Genomic DNA, 20,292 nt, shown 5'->3' with positions numbered 1-20,292 from the left:
ACTTGGAAAAACCAACTGCAGCGTCACTGGATCTCAGTGTGCACAATATTCCTGTCAACTGGAAATGCGCCATGTTTGAACTTGGCCTCAGGAATGACTTCACACAACATTTTACTCAAATGTGACTCTGGGGAGGGACAGCAGAGAGGCTAATTATGAAAAGCACGCCAAGCTGAAACTGCTGCCAAGATGTTCAACTACACTGTGTTAGAGGAAAGACTTGCAAACTGAGATTAGCTAGTTGCCCAACTGGCTTAAACAAGGGGAATAATTTAACCAGCAAAGATCAGTTATGCCAATTAAATGCCACCTGCTTTTAATAGAAGCCTGCTTGGAATTATGCAGAATCACAGACACCCTCACCTCCTTTTGTGATCAAGCAGTTAGGAGCTCAGAGGCCTGCCTAGTGGTGGTGAGTCAGTTGGCAAGAATGAGATTCCAACCCCCAGCTACGTTCAATGGTCATGCTAGGGAAGATGGTAGAGAAAGTTAGGGCCCAAAGATGCAACTGTGCCAAGCACTATTTTCAAAATGGTCACCCTATGCATACAAAAAGTAGGTAATCTGGTGTCTTTAACAGTAAGGAGCTACAGGAAAATGGCGCTGAACCTTTCTCCTCCTACACCTTACCTCCATTTGTGGTTCCAGCCACAGAGATACACCTCCTCCTATTCTTTTAAGTCTCACAGAACACTAACTGAACACATTGCTTAAACCCCACAGAACAATATATGGTCAGGTTTTGAGAATTCCCACACTTGGATTTGCTATTTCTAAGCTTCTAAGTGATTGGAACACCTTCAGTTCCAGTCAATGCTACCACACAACACTTTCAGGAAATTTTCCTAAATTGAGAAATACAACCTTGTACCTTTGAGTCAATGGTTTCATTAGGTTCTCTAAATTCAAACATAGAGGTCAGTGCATTAGCAGCACACAGGCTTCCTCTCATTGTTAAACAGCCGAATCAGTTTCAGCAAAGAAAGTAGTATCAGGAATCAAAATACACTGCAAAGTAAATTCAAGCAGGGGCAGAAACTATTAATTGCAAAACTTACCCAAGAGGTTCTGCTATGTTTTAAGATAAAGACAGCTCTCCAGCAGCAGAATTTGGGGCATTAATCCATATTAATGGTCCTATGTACCATCTAGAAAAGATAGAACTATGCCCAAACCCCTAAGATGGGAATTGTGCAGAAGGAGGGAATCCAGAAATCTCCAGCTGCTAGCTGGCTTTTCTCGTTTAAGGGGATGGAGATGCACATCAATTTCCTGTAAAAATCTTTCAACGATGAACCAGATACTAAAGCACCAGTCATAAAACGGGACACAAAGACAAAAAACACCACCCCAATTCTAAATTACAACACTTTATTGCAGCATCGGCAAAGATCAGTTTTCTGAAGCTGGTGAAGATCGGGCGGCATTTCTGACTGTGTGTACGCGAGTGTGAAATGTAACAAGTTGTACAAGTTTCGTTTTAAATTCTACATGCAGAACTCAACAGAGGTAAAAAGAATTTTAAAATAGTTCAGAATTTTTAGCATACAGATGTGCTCTTTAACTGAATGTACTAGACCTACGTGAAAGCAAACAAACAAAAAAATCCCCAGAACTATACTAACAAACAAGATTGTCAGAAACTTACCCAGAAACCTCATTTCCATTTAGAAAAATAAAAATTCTACTTGTTGCCAGCTAATTTTTCCTTGTGTTTTAAAATATAGACACAGAGGCTTATCAACCCATGAAAGTCAACAGAACGTTCAACTCCACTTGTCGGCATCTGTCTGTCATGCTGACTGGCACATTTTGGTTTTCAATAATGCTTTAACGAGCTGCTCTAGATCCTTTCTTAGGCTGGCATCAGGCTGTTTGAAGCAACTTTGGATCAATGCTCTCTTACCTTCCCATCCACTCTGACCTTCAGTAGACCATCCCACTTCCCTGGATCTGCTCCCTTCATCACTTTCCCCCTCCCGCAACACATGCAGAGAAAGGGTTTCCCCCTTGAAACAAAATCCTATTTCTCGTGGAATATCTGGTGTTTTGGTAAATCAGGTGCTGTCTATTTTACCCTGCATGTTGGGGTTTACTATACGATAATTACCTCTTGCTCTACCACTTCTCTAATGCAGACTGGAGCCCCAGATTAATATTCTCCTGACATGCCATGCCCAATTCAGAGATAATGCCACTCCTATTAGGTTTGCTTTCCCCCATACTTTGCCATCAAGACCGTCTCCATTCCAGCGTAATCCATCTTATTTAAGTTGCGCTTTGTTGTAACTGAACTGCTCACTGGTAAAGTTAACCATCTCATTTATTTGCTTCCATTCTCATGAGAAGATTAATCCTCACATGGTTCCATAACAAGATGCTTTTTGATTGTTTGGTAGGCTGTGACTGGGAGCTTCCGCTTTTTCTGTTTTTAGTGGAGGCTGGTGTATCTGCTCTATGGCTCCAGCCTGTCCCAGATTTTCGATTCTGAACTCTCTAGACCGACATGCTCAGATGTGTCCGCTGCTCTCGTTTAATTGCTGGAGGACTCCACTAATCCACAACATTGGAGATACAGGGCCTAATGAAATGACGCTTGCTGCTGGATCAACGTCTCCTAACAAAGAAGAGAAAAGACAAAGGAAATGCTTATCAACAACAAAGAACTTCTGGTGAAAATATCAGACGCCCAGAAGAGGAGCTCAATAAAATTTCAAGTGGTCAGGCTGGAGCTTGTCTCTCCAGGACTCTGTGATTACCCCCATGACTGAAAGAAACAAGATAAATGTTGCAAATCTGCATAATTTATACATGGGGCAGAATACAGCTTCTCAATGCAGTAGATTTATTTATTATTTATTTATTTTACAGTGTAGTCTCAGAACTGACTACAATAATGAGGTTTTACTGCAAGGTTCTTCAAGGACCGGGATCTAATAACATTCTTAGGCATGTGCAACCTGACAATTGTTCTTCCTCAGCACTCCACAATCTATGTCAGAGGTGGGGAGCTGGCTTTGACCAGCCCTCCATGGGTCTTTTTTTTTTTTTTTTGCATTCCCATTTTTTTAAATAACAGAACAAAACTCTGTTAGTGTGCCACGTATAAAATCAACCCTAACCCTCAGTTCGCTGATTCAGTCCTTAGGACAGGAGTCAGCTGACCAGTCCCATCAGTGGAAGTCCGGCACAAGAGCTCCCTCCTCCTGAAACTGACATGGGGTTGGCAGCTCCCTCAGAACAGCATACCTAGGCAGGAGGGGGGAGAATTTCATCTGACAAGCTGCAATGCTTGTATAGAAGGAACAGCTGGAAGTTGACTTCCACCATTAGAATCCAAGGCTTAGATGCTGTTGTTCCCAAGTCACATTTTTTCCTGCAAGTATATCTAACATTCAAAGCTGAATCGGAGCTGATCTTTCAAATATGAAGTTCAAACCTACACAGACATATTTTGAAAAAGGTATATTTGGGTGAACTGATTATTTTTGGTGTTTTGTGTGGTCTACTGTAGCCTCTCTGCCTGTATCCCTTACCTTAAAATGCCACGTTGACTACTAGAGTAACCTTTTATACTCTATGGCACATTAAACCGTAGTGCAATGGTTTAATGTCAACAAGAAACATGCTCGTGCATGCTGCTCAAAACCTCCTACAGCACATGCCCCTTGCTCCTGGTAAGCTATCAGTCAAGCAAGGCCAAGTCTGGCCAGTCATGTTGTTCAAATCTGGACTTGTGGTTGGTTCCCCCCACCCCCCGCAAACTAACTGTGGTTACTGTTCATGGTTGGTTGGAGGAAATAAACCACAACCCTAGGTTCAGACAAAACAATGGGCCACACTGGCTTGTTGCATTCATGGCATGGCAGGAGCAGAGTAGATATGCAGCAGGAACTTTTGAGCAGTGTGCACCAACATGCTGCTCTTTCACATTAAATGGTTTAATGTGACATGGGAACTGGACCTATACCTGGAACCCTCCTCCCCCAAAACTCACTTTTCTTTCTGTTTCCGTGACTAATCTCAGCTTCAGCGCTGTCTGTTCCCTCTCTCTCGCCTGATCATATTAAAAAAATAGGAATGATAATGAAATTGAGAAGTGCTCTAGTTTCTTTATGAACTGCATTCTTCTGCAATATACTTATTTAGTTAAAGCATTTTATACCCTGCTCTTCAGCCAAGAGGCTACCAAAGCAACTTAAAGTTATCCTATTTCATCTTTTTTGAGGCTCAAAGTAGTACCTTTTTCATAAGTGGGAAATACAATAGGCACAAAGGTTAATTTTAATTTCCAAATCCCCCTCCCCCCTCCCCATTTTACACTGCAACTGCTCTGTTACACCATAGATAATGACTATGGTTAGGCAATGGATTCACAATTATGAACATGAAGTAAAACAGACATTGCATATTTTTGGAGACATTAATGTGATTTCATTTCTCCCCCCAATACAGAGACTGGTAAGGAATAACCCCCAAGGTGACCTGAATTGAGCCCTATAACAGCTATTACTGCTCCTCTGGACAGAAATTGCTGGGCAAAGGGACCAATTCAAGAGAAAGAATTGAAGTGAACAGAAAGTGGTAAATGGTGCGTGCTGCTAAGTGTGAAAACCAGGAAGCTCCCAGTTCAAATGTCATTGGATAAGTCACCATTTCAGTTCCACCACCAACAGCAACACAGACAAACTGAAATAAAAAAATAGAAAAAAAGAACTGGATTTCCATTTTGGTGGGTATCTTTAATAAGTTTAACAACGATGTCCTCTGACTCCCTATCCATCAGCTGAGGTTAGGACTGCCTGTCTGCCAGAATCAGACACCTGGGTAGCATAAATGTCCAGGGTAGATTTGGGCACTGTAAACACCCATTTGGAACTGATGAGTTTTCTCCCTTCAGGTAAAGGTACAAGTTCTCAAGTTTCATTTTTATGCATTGCTTCCATTACCTCTGACATAGCATTAAACCAACACTTTGCTAATTTTGGTTCCATATCATCAATTTTTTCAAAACATTCTGGTTCATAAGCTACTTTCATTGCTTTATGTCAGTGATGGCCAAACTTGGCCCTACAGCTGTTTCTGGACTACAACTTCCATCATCCCTAGCTAACAGGACCAATGGTCAGGAATGATGGGAATTGTAGTCCCAAAACAGCTGGAGGGTTGAGTTTGGCCATCACTGCTTTATGTGTAGTCTGATAATTTTGAAATTCACTCTGATAATGTACAGGTGCTCTCCTTCCTCTTTCAGAACATCTTAAAATAGGAGTACTCACTGTTTCAGGTTCTACCTTTTAACATCAGTTTCTCTATCCTGAAAAGTTTCTTCACTCATTGCTGTTTGTCTCTTAACCGCCTGTTTGATTTTTCAGTTTGTTTCTGTGTCTCACTTTGAGATAATCTCTGACTTGAAGGAAGACACACTTCAGAAGAATTTTGTCTACCTTGTACTTGCGCTCATGAAAAATGACATCTCTGCTCACTATTACATTTTTGCTTTTTAGAGACCCACAGTCTATATACCCTTTTGTTTGAGAATCATAACCAGGAAATGTACATTCTAACCCTCTTGAAGAGTTTCCTGCATGTCTCTGCTTGAACATGCACAAAACATTTACATCCAAACACACGCAAATGTCCCAACTTGGGTTTTAAAGCATGAAGCAACTTATAAGGAGTAGTGTTAGTTACAGAGGTATATAATCTATTTAGAATGTAGCTAGCTGTAACCAATGATAACAAGGCGGTGGTCCTATCAACCCAAGATTCTAAGCAGAGACATGAAGCACTTAACCCCTGAAAGAATCCCCTCTTACCTTAGGATATTATCACTTCTATCCTAAGGGTTTTTTATGTTTGAAATAGTGAAAGCTGCAAGAAGTTGAAAACAATGCAATAATCATCCTGTTTCTAGAATACCTACCTTCCACCAGTTTTAAAGATTAGATCGGCATTAGGTGCTCCTTTTGGATGCTGATAACGAGGCCGCCGTTCCCTGTTGGTATTTGCTGGAGCTGGCCGCTGAGCCAAGGACTGCATCATCTCTGCATATTAAATATACACATATATAGATATAAATATTAAAAGTAAAGAAGGCAAAAGAGGGTATAGCTACATTGCAAATTCAAAGGAGTTTCAGGGATGGCTCTCATTTTTTTAATCTTTCAATGGAAGAATCCTGGGAAATGTTCTTTTGTGAAAGAGTTAGACTGTGACACACCTGAAACACATGAACAATAAATAAAACACATTTTTCACAATTTTCCTATTTTTGACAAAATACATTTTTAAAGGCAAAACACTGTCATTTAAGATGTTTTTTATGTGCACATTATTTACCAATATTTTTTTCTGCCAGTCAGAAACCACAGTAACTGATTGGTTATTAAATGAGCAAACCATGTTTCCACTATGCTTGATGGAAGGTTTTCACCTATGATTCCTTATCCAGGCAACCAGCCCTACAGGCTGGGTGAAAAAGCCACTTCAAATGATGACAAATGTCTATTTAACTGACATTTATTTGAAAGATTGAATCTTTTAATTTTGTTTAGTAAGTTTTTCTTTAATTTGGTAGTCAAGAGAATAAATGATCTGTCAATTCCTTTGCAGGAATTTGGAGCAGGCCCACACAAAACCAGTCAAATGGTCCTATGTGGTAGAAGGTTGAACCTCAGCAATAACCTCATCTATACGAAGGCCCTTTGGAAGGGTAACTCATACCTTGATAGTCCTCTTGTTCCTGCCGTTCATTGATATCCAATGTCAATTTTTTCATTCTCATCCTCTCCTCTTGCTCAGCCTGTTGTTGATTCCAGTGATTTGCAGCCAATTGAGATGACATTGGCACATTTAGGATCTTAAACTGAAGACAAACAAGACACCTCTGAGAACTTGTGCTTATTCTTTTATTGCTTGCATATTGCATTAGATTTTTATTCTGGCTGCATTTTTAAACTTATTGTAGTTTTTTATTGTACCATTGTATAGTTATGGGGAAGATTTTTTGTACAATTTATTTTATGTGGTGTCTTATATGTAAGCTCAATGAAAGGAACAAATGTATGACTCAACAAGTTCTAGATGGAAGAAAAGTGCACAAATGTTGCTGGTTTTTATTTGCACCAATACTTGCAACTCTGTAAGTCCAAACTATTTCCAGAAGTGGGTTTTGAATGGACAGTGGAATGTCAGTCAGGTTAAAGATGACAAAACACTGAGCTAATCCTACAGATTTCAACAGAACAGGACTTCTAAAGTGAAAAAGGTGAATACTTAGGAAAGAAATGTGCCATTGGCTACAGAACTTTGCTGCTTTAAAGTGTTTCGTATATTATCATGCCAATCATTCACACAGAGCTTCAGAATGCACTCAGAGCCTTTCACATACATACATTCATTTGTTCCATTCCTTACAACTATCCTGCAAGGTAGATCATTACAATTCCCATATTGCAGATGGATGGCCCAGCAGAGAAAGTGCGGCCCCAGGGCCATCTAGCAAGATCATAGGAGAGGAAAGATTTGAAGTAGATGCTTCATGATTCATAGTTTTTGGTTGCAGCTCCCATGTTAACATCAGCTCTTGATCCAGTCTAACATGCGACTACTGCTGTGCTATAATGGCTGTAATATAATTAAGCTAAGTGATATCCTTTAAAAGTGAAAATATTCTGGGAATACATTATTCTATTTTAACAGCAGTTTCACCATTTTCATGAATCACAGCTAGATAAAAAATATTCAAACGTATACCACTCTCAGTGTATTTTTTAGAAGTAGTTTCTTGCTTTAGGCCCATATTTATGAGATGGGAAAGGATTAATGGTATTTTTAAAAAAAGTTCTTCCAAAGGAAGGAAGGCAAACAGAAAGTCCATTTGACACTTCAGTTCCTTATGATAGTCTAAGACATGTGAGAGCCACAGCTGGCATTCCTATCTGCCCTCCAAAAACAAACCAGTTTCAAAAGGAGGTGATGACAACTAGGCAGCGCCTTTCCAAAACAATGTAGTAGTGTCACTGAGCCACACTTCCCAAGACAGCAGTCAGTGAAGTATACAGGATGACAAAAATTATGAATGAAATTAATATTGAAAAAGGCAAAAATGACTCCCTTGTACACAGGGCCTCACCTGTTGCTTGTTGCCTTTTCGAGTTAACATGACAAAAGGCATGGTGTCTCCAGATTCAGACTCTCCTTCCCCACCACCCAGTGGTGGACCCTTCTTGAGCTGGCTCTTGAGATGCAAGGGAATTGCAACGTCTAACTGATGCACTTTCACCGATTCCCCACTCCTTTGCTGAAAAGGCAAGAAACGGAGGTAACAACAAAACTAGGATACCATTCTTTAATTTAGAAAAACAAGTTAATTCCAGGGCTGCCTCACACACCACCAGGTGGCTTTTAAGGCTCCTATAAGTCATAATGAGAATCTAGGCCATTCAGCATTACTTCCAGGTTCAAATGTTTGGAAATAGAAATGGTAGGTGGGTCGGCAAAATTATAAATTAAAGGCATATGCCGACAATGTGGTTTTAACATTAGAAAACCCACTAGAAAGTGTGCCGGCAGTACTGGAAGGAATTATGGAGTTTGGTAAATTGACAGGTTTTAAACAGAACAAAGATAAAACAAAAATGATAGTTAAAAACCTGGATAGTCAACTTATGAAGGGTTTAGAAAGAGTAAGTGGTTTGAAGAGTGAAAAAAAATGAAGTACTTGGGGATATGGTTAATGACAAACAATCATAATATTATTAATGATAACTATGTAAAGGTTTGGAAGAAATCAGGAAATTTGGCGTAGAATGCAATTGTCATTATTGGGTAAAATTTGGCGTAGAATGCAATTGTCATTATTGGGTAAAATTTTGGTTATAAAAATGAATATACTCCCAAAGATTCTATTCCTGTTTCAGACAGTACCTACAGTTAATGACATCTGAAGCTTGAAGGAGTCGCAAAAAGATCTATCTAGGTTTATATGGCAGGGAAAGAAGCCCAGGATAAAACATAAGGCCCTGATTGATACTAAGAAGAGAGGTGGCTTTTCCCTTCCAGACTTACAATTATATTTTGATGCATCATGTTTATGTTGGTTAAAAGAATGGATTTTATTAGATCAGGAAGGGCATGACCTAAAAATGCATGCATGAATGCTTGCGGTATAGGAAGGCTAAGCTATATAAGAGTTTCTCAAACCACATGATTAGAAAACACTTGTATAGGGTATGGGAAAAATATAAAAACTTATTAGAAAGGAAAACACTGATGTGGTTGCCACCAATAGAAGCCCTCACAAGGGAAAAATTAATACACAGAGAAACTGGAGCACATATAGAGATTTGCTGGCTGTCACTGGGGAGGAATACAAATTGAAAGAGTATGGATCACCTTCATGAAGTTTTCCTTCATGAAGTATTTCACAGAATCATAGAGTTGGAAGAGACCACAAGGGCCATCGAGTCCAACCCCCTGCCAAGCAGGAAACACCATCAGAGCACTCCTGACATATGGTTGTCAAGCCTCTGCTTAAAGACCTCCAAAGAAGGAGACTCCACCACACTCCTTGGCAGCAAATTCCACTGTCAAACAGCTCTTACTGTCAGGAAGTTCTTCCTAATGTTTAGGTGGAATCTTCTTTCTTGTAGTTTGGAACCATTGCTCCGTGTCCGCTTCTCTGGAGCAGCAGAAAACAACCTTTCTCCCTCCTCTATGTGACATCCTTTTATATATTTGAACATTGCTATCATATCACCCCTTAACCTCCTCTTCTCCAGGCTAAACATGCCCAGCTCCCTTAGCCGTTCCTCATAAGGCATCGTTTCCAGGCCTTTGACCATTTTGGTTGCCCTCCTCTGGACACGTTCCAGTTTGTCAGTGTCCTTCTTGAACTGTGGTGCCCAGAACTGGACACAGTACTCCAGGTGGGGTCTGACCAGAGCAGAATACAGTGGCACTATTACTTCCCTTGATCTAGATGCAATACTCCTATTGATGCAGCCCAGAATTGCATTGGCTTTTTTAGCTGCCGCGTCACACTGTTGGCTCATGTCAAGTTTGTGGTCAACCAAGACTCCTAGATCCTTTTCACATGTACTGCTCTCAAGCCAGGTGTCACCCATCTTGTATTTGTGCCTCTCATTTTTTTTGCCCAAGTGCAATACTTTACCTTTCTCCCTGTTAAAATTCATTTTGTTTGTTTTGGCCCAGTTCTCTAATCTGTCAAGGCCGTTTTGAAGTGTGATCCTGTCCTCTGGGGTGTTAGCCACCCCTCCCAGTTTGGTGTCATCTGCAAATTTGATCAGGATGCCCTTGAGTCCATCATCCAAGTCGTTGAGAAAGATGTTGAATAAGACCGGGCCCAAGACAGAACCCTGTGGCACCCCACTAGTCACTCTTCTCCAGGATGAAGAGGAACCATTGATGAGCACCCTTTGGGTTCGGTCAGTCAGCCAGTTACAAATCCACTGAGTGGTAGCATAGTCAAGACCGCATTTTACCAGCTTCTTTACGAGAATATCATGGGGCACCTTGTCAAATGCCTTGCTGAAATCAAGGTAGGCTACATCCACTGCGTTCCCTTCATCTACCAGGCTTGTAATTCTGTCAAAAAACAAGATCAGGTTAGTCTGACATGACTTATTTTTCAGAAATCCATGCTGACTATTGGTGATCACAGCATTCCTTTCTAGCTGCTCACAGACTGTTTGCTTAATGATCTGCTCCAGAATCTTCCCTGGTATTGATTTCACACTGACTGGGCGATAATTATTTGGGTCCTCTCTTTTCCCCTTTTTGAAAATAGGGACAACATTTGCCCTCCTCCAGTCTGCCGGGACTTCGCCTGTTCTCCAGGAATTCTCAAAGATGACTGCCAGTGGTTCTGAGATCACATCTGCCAGTTCTTTTAATACTCTTGGATGCAGTTCATCTGGCCCTGGAGACTTGAATACATCTAATCTAGCCAAGTATTCTTGTACTATCTCCTTAGTTATTCTGGGCTGTGTTTCCTCTGCTGAATCATTTGCTCCAAATTCTTCAGGTCGGGCATTGTTTTCTTTATCGGAGAAGACTGAGGCAAAGAAGGCATTGAGGAGTTCAGCCCTTTCTGTGTCCCCTGTTTGCATTTCACCATCTTCTCCTCTGAGTGACCCCACTGTTTCTTTGTTCTTCCCTTTGCTACAAACATACCCATCAAAGCCTTTTTTGTTGCTTTTAACCTCTCTAGCAAGCCTGAGTTCATTCTGTGCTTTAGCTTTTCTGACTTTGTGTCTACACGTGCTGGCTATTTGTTTGAATTCCTCTTTGGTGGTTTCCCCCTTTTCCATTTTTTGTACACATCCTTTTTTAATCTTAACTCAGTTAAAAGTTCTTTAGATAGTGTACAGACATTGAAGTCCATTAATCATTCCCCCGTGTCTCTTATTTAAGGATTTTTTCCTCCCACCACTAGATCTGCGTGCTGTTTGCTCCATTTGGTCGATGACATTTGGATGATCATCTTCATCAATTGATAGACTCCTACCTTCAGGAGCACTGTCTCCCTCCCCCACATTAGTCAGTTTAAAGCCCTCCTGATGGGGCTTCTGAGATTTTTGGCAAAAACATTCCTCCCAACCGTTGTGAGGTGCAGCCCATCGCTTGCCAGAAGTCCATCTTCAAGAAACTGCAGTCCGTGATCTAAGAATCCAAACCGTTCCTGTTTACACCATTTGCGAAGCCAGCTGTTCACTTCCACTATTTATCCCTCTCTCCCTGGGCCACGTCGTTCAACTGGGAGGACAGATGAGATGACAATTTGTGCATTTAATTGCTTCAATTTCCTGCCCAGAGCCTCGTAGTCTCTTTTGATCTTCTGGAGGCTATTGCTTGCAGTGTCATTGGTTCCCACATGAACCAAGAGGAAGGGGTATTTGTCAGTGGGTTTTATGATTCCTTGCAGTCGTTCAGTTACATCTTGGATCTTAGCCCCGGGGAGACAGCACACTTCCCGAGACATCTTGTCAGGCCCACAGATCACTGCTTCTGTTCCCCTCAGTAGGGAATCCCCTATCACCACTACAAGCCTCCTCTTAGGTTTGGTCAGGGTTCTTCCGTGAGCTGTCCATTCCAAGGTCGCCTGCACATTCCCTGAGGACTGACTTTGCTGCTCGTCTTCATATACCTGATCGACTGTAATGAGGGAGAGATCCTCAAATGGAGTCTGCTCTTCGTCTTCCATGCTAGGGGAGAGGACCTCAAAGCGATTATGTCTTTCTAAACAATCAGAGCGAACCCTGGGCCTCCTACTTCTTTGAGTCACGTTTCTCCATATATCTGGCTCCTGTGTTGGTGAACTAGCCTCCTTCTCAGGGGAGTCCCCTGTCTCCTCCTTGGTGGAGACGGTGTGCTCTGTTGCTTCCAAGAAGAGCTCCAGCTCTCTAATTCTTTGGAGCGTAGCCACACGTTCCTCCAGTTGCTGGACTTTGTCTTTTAAGAGAGCAATCAACATGCAATTGCTGCAGGTAAAGCTGCCTGCAACCTTTGGCAAGATGGCAAACATTGTGCAGGAACCGCAGGTGACTGCAGCTGTTCCCTCACCCTCCATCTTGAGAATGTGTCGTTGGGGGTGACTACAGCGGTCCTCCATCATAAAAAGCATGAAGACAGGACAAATAACCCCCCCCCCAAAAAACCCTAGGTCTCCCCCAACAAACGTTTGAGACTAGCTCCCCTAAATCTAAAAGATGGATCAAACTGCACGCGCCGCTGCCCTGCAAGCTCTGATAAGCTCCTCCCACAGCTAATCACCTGCCTCAACAGAAACCCTGCCCCCTCTGACCTTTGCACAGGGAGAGCAGCTAATCAGCCACAAGAAACACACACACAAGAAACACCTTTTTCCTCCTTCTTCAGCTGCTGCCCTGCAAGCTCTGATGAGAGCTATTTAACACCAAACAGACCAGCAAAAGTGTCAAAATCAATAAAGGGTAACTGCCGGAAATGTAAGGTAGCAGAAGGAACATTCTGCCATGTGTGGTGGTCATGCAGTATAATTAAAAATTACTGGGAAATGATTTATAATGAACGTTAAAAAATGTCCAAAAAAGCCTTTTCTAAAAACCCAGAAGCATTTCTTTTTTTCCTTTTTTTTAAAAAGATTTTCTTGGTTTACAAAAGTACATGCCTTGTCTCTTTCTTCAAGTTGTACAGTCTTTTCTACAGATCAGCTACAATTGTTACGAGACATTAGTGTTGAGTTACAGTATAAGGTCAAGAAGGGGGTGAAATTTATATTTTTTGCAGTGTACGCATGGGGTTTCATGTCAGCGTCAACTAGATATGTTCTCTTTCTATTTGCTTGTTACGTTTCTTGGTAGTGAGAGGAGTTGGGGGCCCGAGGTATGACTGGTTGTCTGTGGCTGGCTGTGATGGAGTTTGTTTGCCTTTGTGAGAGGGGCAGGAGGGCTTGTTGTGGCAAGAAAGCCAGGCTGATTCGAATGCTGTCAGTGGGCTCTTCTTGTTGTCTTGTTGGGCTGTGTATGTGACAAAGGGAGCCATACTGGGGTGAAGGTGTCCTCTGCTGGGATTAATTACAACAGAAGTTGTTCAAACAGAGAGAAATTTGTTTCTGTATGTGACAACTGCCGCATGTGTGTTAACAGCACAAAAATGAAAAACAGATCAGGTACCAACAAAAGAAGAAACTGTTGGAATATGCGGAGCTAGCAGGGATGACCACTGGAATAAGAAATCAAAATGATAAAAGATATAAGGAGGACTGGATATTTTTTATTGATTATATGAAAAAGTAGCAGGATGGCAATATTCTCAGCAGTGTAAGCAATAACTAGATTAATGTGAGGAGTTGAGATAGAATGAGGGAGCCAAGAAAACACAAGGAGAAGACAAAAAGAACCATGGAAGAAGATGAAGGGAAGTCTGTAAATGATTGTTTTCTGTTTTTCTGCTATTTTTAAATTTCTGCTTTTTATTATTTTTGAGGTTTTTCATGTATTATTCTTGATGTTTGTATTGAAATGTATCAGAAACACAAATAAATAAACAAACAAATCAAAAAATTTAAAAAAGGAATGGTAGGTGGATATCTCAGTTGTTTGGTATAGCATAAAAATAGGAGAGAAACTTTGAATTACTGTTCTAAGTAAAAAAAGTTTAATTTTTGATATTCTATATGTACATAATTTAGCATGCATATGTACATTTTCATATTAAAAAAACCTGGGTACATATATTTAGAGCTAGAGTTCTGATTGATCTATTAGAAAGCTTTGACATAAAAGTTAATGCCTGAAAGATGTAAATTTTATTCTCCCAAATTTGTTCTGAATGTGGGAAATAAACTGCTCTCCTTTTCCAGTTTGTAATTATCTTTAAATACAGCATTTATCTTTTCTATACAGTATATTATTCAGCTCTTTAACTATGAATTTTTAAACTGATTTCAGAATACCATGAAAAAGGAACAGCAAGGACCAAAAGGCCTGCTGCTGTTTTTGCTTTGTTTCCAACTAAGTTTTGGGGGCTCCCATTCTTTGCTTCACACACTACATTTTTAAAGGAGATATACCCATGATTTGCATGAATGTTGTAAGCAGGTGCATTATTCAGGGAGTTGCCCCTCTATGCCAGAAGTACAACCAATAGCATATCTAAGAATGCTAATATGTGAAATGGGTCCCCCAAAGTAAAATACTTTGGTTTCTCTCAGCTGATTTAATAGTTATGTCCATATTATGGCATGAATGGTATCAAATTTAGCTTGTTTCAAACAAACCAAAATTAATGTTTGCGAGCTTCTGAATTCCTCTTTGCAGCCACATCAGAGAAGATAAGCACACAAGCTGGGCTGGGGGGTGGGGGGCTTGATATACAAGGAAGAATTGTAAAATAATCCCTTCATGCTAAATGTCATTGTGTATAATGGATACCAATAAGAGTAAGACATATGAGTGACTGATTAAAAATCCCATTAATACCTGTAAATTTTCAAGCATCATTTTGTCCAATGCCTGAATGAAGTCTTCATCTTCAGCACATGGGACACGCTTAAGTCCACCTCCTTTAATCATGACTTCCTGTTAAATAAGGGAGGGCAGGGAAACAACATTATTATGTTCTCTAGATTAATGTGCATAATTATCCCTCAATTAGGGTTGGCCAACAGGCCGAATCTTGCCTGTGAAGCAATATCTGGCCCCCAATGGCCATACAAAATTTTAAAATAAAAATGTGGGATAATTTCAGTCATTAGGACAAAATGTTTTCAAAAAGGTAGAGAGAAGTAGAAAATAGTCCATGTTTAAATGCTTTGGGATTTGTATGTAATGCAGCTCAGGCATGTAACTAAGTGCATGTGCTCCATTAACTCCTTACTGCTCCATGCAGCTGGCTGTATTCTTTGGAACCAAGCCACCTGAAGAGTTGGATAGGTGGCAAAAATAAGAAGGTGGCTGGAGTATGGGCCTCTCTCACTCAGGCTAAATGGAAGACCAGGGAGCAGGGCTTTTGGACGGGTCAACAGTCTTAAAATCATTCCAACTACCGGTCAGAGGGAATTAGTACAATTACAAGCTCTCACTATAATTAAGGCTTTCTAGTTCTAACTATTATGTTTAATGCTAAATTCTTACTTTTAGTTACCTAGGTTTCATATTGGGCTTTCTCCACAACACACACTTGGCTTCAGATAGGGGAGGAAATATGCTTGCTTTATAAAAGGGACACCACTTGTATCTCTCAGAAAACAAGGCTACTTTGCAGATTAGTTTCTAATACAGGAAGTTGAGTTAGTTGAAGCACAATTTTAAGTTTCCTTTAGCTGCCCCTTCTTTTAAATTACAAATAAGGAGCTGCACTACGTATTTGTTCTCATAAAGTCTTAGCTTCAGATCCTATGCATAGATGTTGCCAATACAACAGCTGGCAATACAACAGTAAATTTCGTTGCAGGGTAATGTGACCAATTCTATGAGGTACTATTTGTTTTAAATAATGCTCTGGTCCATGGGGTCACGAAGAGTTGGACACGACTAAACAACAACAACAGCAATGCTCTTCCATAACACAAGACTTCTACGGTAGGCATTTTGTAGGTTTCTGATAAATCCAGTCTAGAGCCAAACTTCAGTTACATCTTCGTAACTTGATATTCATATGAATTTGTGTGAATTGATAATCCAAAGTAAACTAATTAATATTAACACCTACGTACTTAATGGCCTGGTTTGCATGCACTAAGTTTGCATGCACCTGTTTGACATGTGCTTGAGTTCTTCTCTGCACTGTGGTGTACAGGGGTTCTGCCAAGTTTAGATTCACTTGCAAAGAATCTCAGAATAAAAAAATTCTTCCAGTAGCACCTTAGAGACCATATTGGTATGAGCTTTCCTGTGCATGCACACGAAAGCTCATACCAATAACAAACTTAGTTGGTCTCTAAGGTGCTACTGGAAGAATTTTTTTTATTTTGTTTCAACTACAGCAAACCAACATGGCTGTAAAGAATCTCAGCTTCATCTTACCTAAGAGCCAGGGATCTTGGCTTACAACAAACAGTGGTTTAAAAAGCCAGCTTCATAACCCATGATTTGAATTTGACTCGTTTAGTAACCAACCACCGTTTTAAAGCAGAACTCCTGGTTCTATGTAATGCTCAGCAAGATTTTTTGAATGAACACTAAATTCAATGGAAGTCCTTTTCCTGGCAGCACCAGAGTAAGAGAACAGAGGGGGAAAGAGTTCAAGTCCAATGTTTTGCTTGGGCTTGTGGAATCTTGTCCATGTAATACTGCTGAAACAGTAAACCATGATGTGTGGTGTGGCACGAGCCACACTTGAATGCAGTGTGCACAGTGCTTTTGGTATGCGAGTTTCATCTTAAAGTTGGAATCCGCTCCAGAATGTAGGATGAAGTGGGGAGGTTGCTACCCATTCCAAGAAGAACTGAAGTGGCTGCCAATCCACCTGGCCAAGTTTAAGGTGGTGGTGGTGGTGGTTGTCTTAACAACTTAGGACTAGGTTATCTGAGAGAAAGCCTTCTCTCAATAGATGTAGATGTTCATAGAGACCTTCAGATGAGTCAGTCTGCTGAAATTGATCTTGCGGTAATCTGGGGGAGGGTTTTCTGTTGTGGAACTCAGCTTTTGGAATATGGCAAGCACCAACTTGGATGCTTTGGTGCTTGCTAAAGACTTATTTGTTTTGTTCATCCAGGTCATTAATATCAAGCCTACAATACTTATGTGGCTTACTGTGGATTGAGACCACTAATTGACCTTCTAATGAATGTTTATAAGAAATGTTTTAAAGAAATAAATAGTACAGCAATACATACAGTATTTTCTTCATCAGTTTCATTTTCCTTATTAGAGTCTGTGAGATAATCAGTATTTTCTTCTTCCTCCTCTTCTCCCTCTTCGTCATCATTATCAGAGCCCTCCTGAAATGTTTACTGGAGTTTTAATGCATAATCATAAACCATGTTTTAATGAAACAGATTAACATATACACACACTTAAATTTACACTGTCTCAGAAATCTCTCCTCCGTGGTCATTTCAGTTCTGCTTAGCCTGTTGATGGTGAGTGAAGCTCACTCAGAACCAGTTGCACTGTGCATGGCATGCATATGTTCATTCAAGTTCAGGAACTCATTTACACCCCTTCTACCCTACTTAATAAATGACCAGAGCTCCAAGAGACTCCAAGTGGGTCCGGCAAACAGAACACAACTTTGCAGTTCCCATAATAAAATCATACTTATCGGCGGCAGTAGAAGGACCTTGAGCACAATAACTACCAGGTTACCTCCATCTTTGATATTTGGAGCCTCAACTGGTAATTATTATGATTGGCAACAGTTACACAGCCCAGCCCCTCAAATTGTAGCTTAGTAAATTAATGGCGGAAAATGAATACCTCCTCCTCTGGCTCATTTATTTCACTTTCATTTCCAGATTGCTCTTCTATCTCGACTCCACCTTCTTCCTCCTCCTCATCTTCCTCAAGGTTCTCTCCCTCAGTAATTGACTCTTTAGAGTCCTTGTCATTCACAAGGCCTAAGAAAGGAAATAAGAATTATTAATGAGTGGCATTAGAAAGAATTCTGACCGTGTCTGAGATCCAACACACATGTACTTGTAAGGACTACTGAAACCAGTGGCTATTCACTCCCAAGTAACTAAGGTCAGGACTGCAGTTTTACTTAAGAGATACATGCAAAGGGTCAAGCTAAGTTTACGAACAATTCTGAGGACATTTTACTGTCCCATCAACCAACATTACTATTTTCTTTTGATAGATGCTTACCCTAATTTTTTAACAGAGAACCACAATAATAATGGCTTTTGTTACTTGATTTTTACTTGCTTTTTATAGTTTTTTTGCCAGCACTAAGCATGTGATCAAAATGTGGTATGCATCAAAGGAATTACGCAATTATCTAACAGAAAAAGGGGTTGTGAGAGTTGATATTAAATGCAAGGTTATTTTTTTCCTTTCCTTTTCTTTTTTACTTTTATTTTGCTTTAAACACGTACATATAAATATAGACAACCAAAATTACAAAGGAAAATTCCTTAATAGTAATGAAAAAGAACTAAAAAACACTACAAAAAATATTGAAGTACATGATACAGAACATAGGCAACTATGGGAAAGATAAAAGAAAAGAAAAAAGAAAAATAGAAGGGGAAAAAAGAAAAAGGAAGATGAGCCAAAGCAGGAAAGCTCATCTATTGTACACTTCCGTCAAGCTCACAACAGATCATTATTCTTATCAATTATCTCTATCTGCATTCCAAAGGAATCCCTCATCTTGGTATCAGGGAGCATTTCTCTATGCGGTATCATTCTAAACATAGCCAGGTCTTTCTTGTTGAGCCCTTGTCCCCTAAATAATTATTTAAACATTCCCATTCTTCTTTCACCAATTTTTTAGGTTTCTCTCTTATTGCATCTGTCAGCTTTGCGAGCTCCAAGTACTCGCACAATTTGACTACCCATTCCTCTTTAGTGGGTGTATTTTTATCTTTCCACTGTTTTGCCACTATAACCCTTGCTGCTGACGTTGCATACATAAATAGCCTAGTTTTGTTTTTGGGAGTATTATCTGAAACCATTCCTGGTAAAAATTCTTCCAGTTTCTTGTTATGTTACATTCTGATTCTACAGAGAACTTAATCCTTCTGGGAAAGATAAAGGAACATGCAAATGACGGTACAGTGGTACCTCAGGTTAAGAACTGAATTCATTCTGGAGGTCTGTTCTTAACCTGAAACTGTTCTAAACCTGAAGTACCACTTTAGCTAATGGGGCCTCCCGCTGCCGCCGCACAATTTCTGTTCTCATCCTGAAGCAAAGTTCTTAACCTGTGGTACTATTTCTGGGTTAGAGGAGTCTGTAACCTGAAGCGTCTGTAACCCGAGGTACCACTGTAAATACTAATTTATACCAGGAACAGATTCACAGACCAGCCTGCATCCCCACCCTCACTGTATGTTGCTACAGTCCTCATAACATATTTCAACATTCTAGAATGATTCAAGTACATACTCACTTATCCTAAAAATTTATTCAAGTTACAGAAAGTACTGTACTATACAGCCAAAAAATGCAGAAACAGACAACAATGATTTCAGTTCCTTTCATTCTTGATGTAGCATTCTTACCTAGTTTGATTAAGAATTCCCTTTCCAGTTCTTGTACCTGCCTAACAGATTCTTCCAGGGAATTGCACAGTTTTATCTTTGGTCTCAGTAATTCTAATGTATCACTGATCATATAGTCAATGTCTATAGGGAACGGGTGATCTTTTGTCCAAACATCCAGGCTTTTCTTCCACCAAACATACCTCTGGAAAGACACAGATAATTGCAAAACAGATAGGCAACCACTAGAATTAGTCTCGTGAAATTCGGATCTTAACATACAAAGCTAGAACAAGGAACAAGGCTAGCTTATCCCTAGGAGAAAAACTTCAGGCTTTGGGGGGAATAACCAGCTTAAATATCTTTTTCATTTTATTATGTATAGTTTCCCAAAAGCCTTTAGCTTTTTCACATGTCCGCCACATATGAAGAAACGTCCCTTCATTATTTTTACACTTCCAGCATTTATTTGACATAGTCTTAAACATCTTTACCAATTTATTTGGCATTAAATGCCACCTGCATATAATTTTAATGTAATTTTCCTTTAAAGTAAAACAGGCTGTATATTTCATATTCACTCTCCACAGTAGTTCCCATGGGGTCATATCAATATTATGACCAAAAACTTTAGC

The 20,292-nt window shown here is 40.1% G+C and overlaps 2 protein-coding genes across 10 annotated transcripts in view; one reads left to right on the top strand and one right to left on the bottom strand.

Moving 5' to 3' along the window:
- The window catches only part of LMNTD1 (lamin tail domain containing 1), a 245,674-nt gene extending 238,790 nt beyond the window's left edge, over positions 1 to 6,884 (top strand). Inside the window, exons 11-12 of one of the 4 annotated variants that reach the window (XR_014160846.1) lie at positions 4,456 to 4,732; positions 6,616 to 6,749. Coding sequence is in view for 2 of the 4 variants with exons in the window: in XM_081879160.1 (XP_081735286.1) it covers positions 6,616 to 6,759 (144 nt within the window). In the remaining 2 variants the exon portion in view is untranslated. Of the gene's footprint in view, positions 1 to 4,455; positions 5,921 to 6,615 lie in introns of those variants that run through there. The other 3 variants (XM_081879160.1, XM_081879159.1, XM_081879162.1) reach the window with 3 other exon arrangements.
- The window catches only part of UPF2 (UPF2 regulator of nonsense mediated mRNA decay), a gene marked incomplete at its 3' end in the record, with an annotated part of 60,987 nt that continues 42,049 nt past the window's right edge, over positions 1,355 to 20,292 (bottom strand). For 4 of the 6 annotated variants that reach the window (XM_081879067.1, XM_081879069.1, XM_081879070.1 and 1 more), the window contains 9 exons: positions 19,679 to 19,862; positions 17,928 to 18,067; positions 17,345 to 17,449; positions 14,988 to 15,086; positions 8,138 to 8,305; positions 6,727 to 6,868; positions 5,927 to 6,047; positions 3,998 to 4,057; positions 1,355 to 2,617 (listed from right to left, as the gene is read on the bottom strand). In XM_081879067.1, the coding sequence (XP_081735193.1) occupies positions 4,030 to 4,057; positions 5,927 to 6,047; positions 6,727 to 6,868; positions 8,138 to 8,305; positions 14,988 to 15,086; positions 17,345 to 17,449; positions 17,928 to 18,067; positions 19,679 to 19,862 (987 nt within the window). Of the gene's footprint in view, positions 2,618 to 3,997; positions 4,058 to 5,922; positions 6,048 to 6,726; positions 6,869 to 8,137; positions 8,306 to 14,987; positions 15,087 to 17,344; positions 17,450 to 17,927; positions 18,068 to 19,678; positions 19,863 to 20,292 lie in introns of those variants that run through there. The other 2 variants (XM_081879068.1, XM_081879072.1) reach the window with 2 other exon arrangements.

This window comes from Podarcis erhardii (genome assembly GCF_964252035.2).
Source record: "Podarcis erhardii genome assembly, chromosome: 10".
Classification (NCBI taxonomy): Eukaryota; Metazoa; Chordata; class Lepidosauria; order Squamata; family Lacertidae; genus Podarcis; species Podarcis erhardii.
The sequence above is the reverse complement of the archived record's forward strand: the minus strand, read 5'-3'. Positions and strand labels throughout refer to the sequence as shown.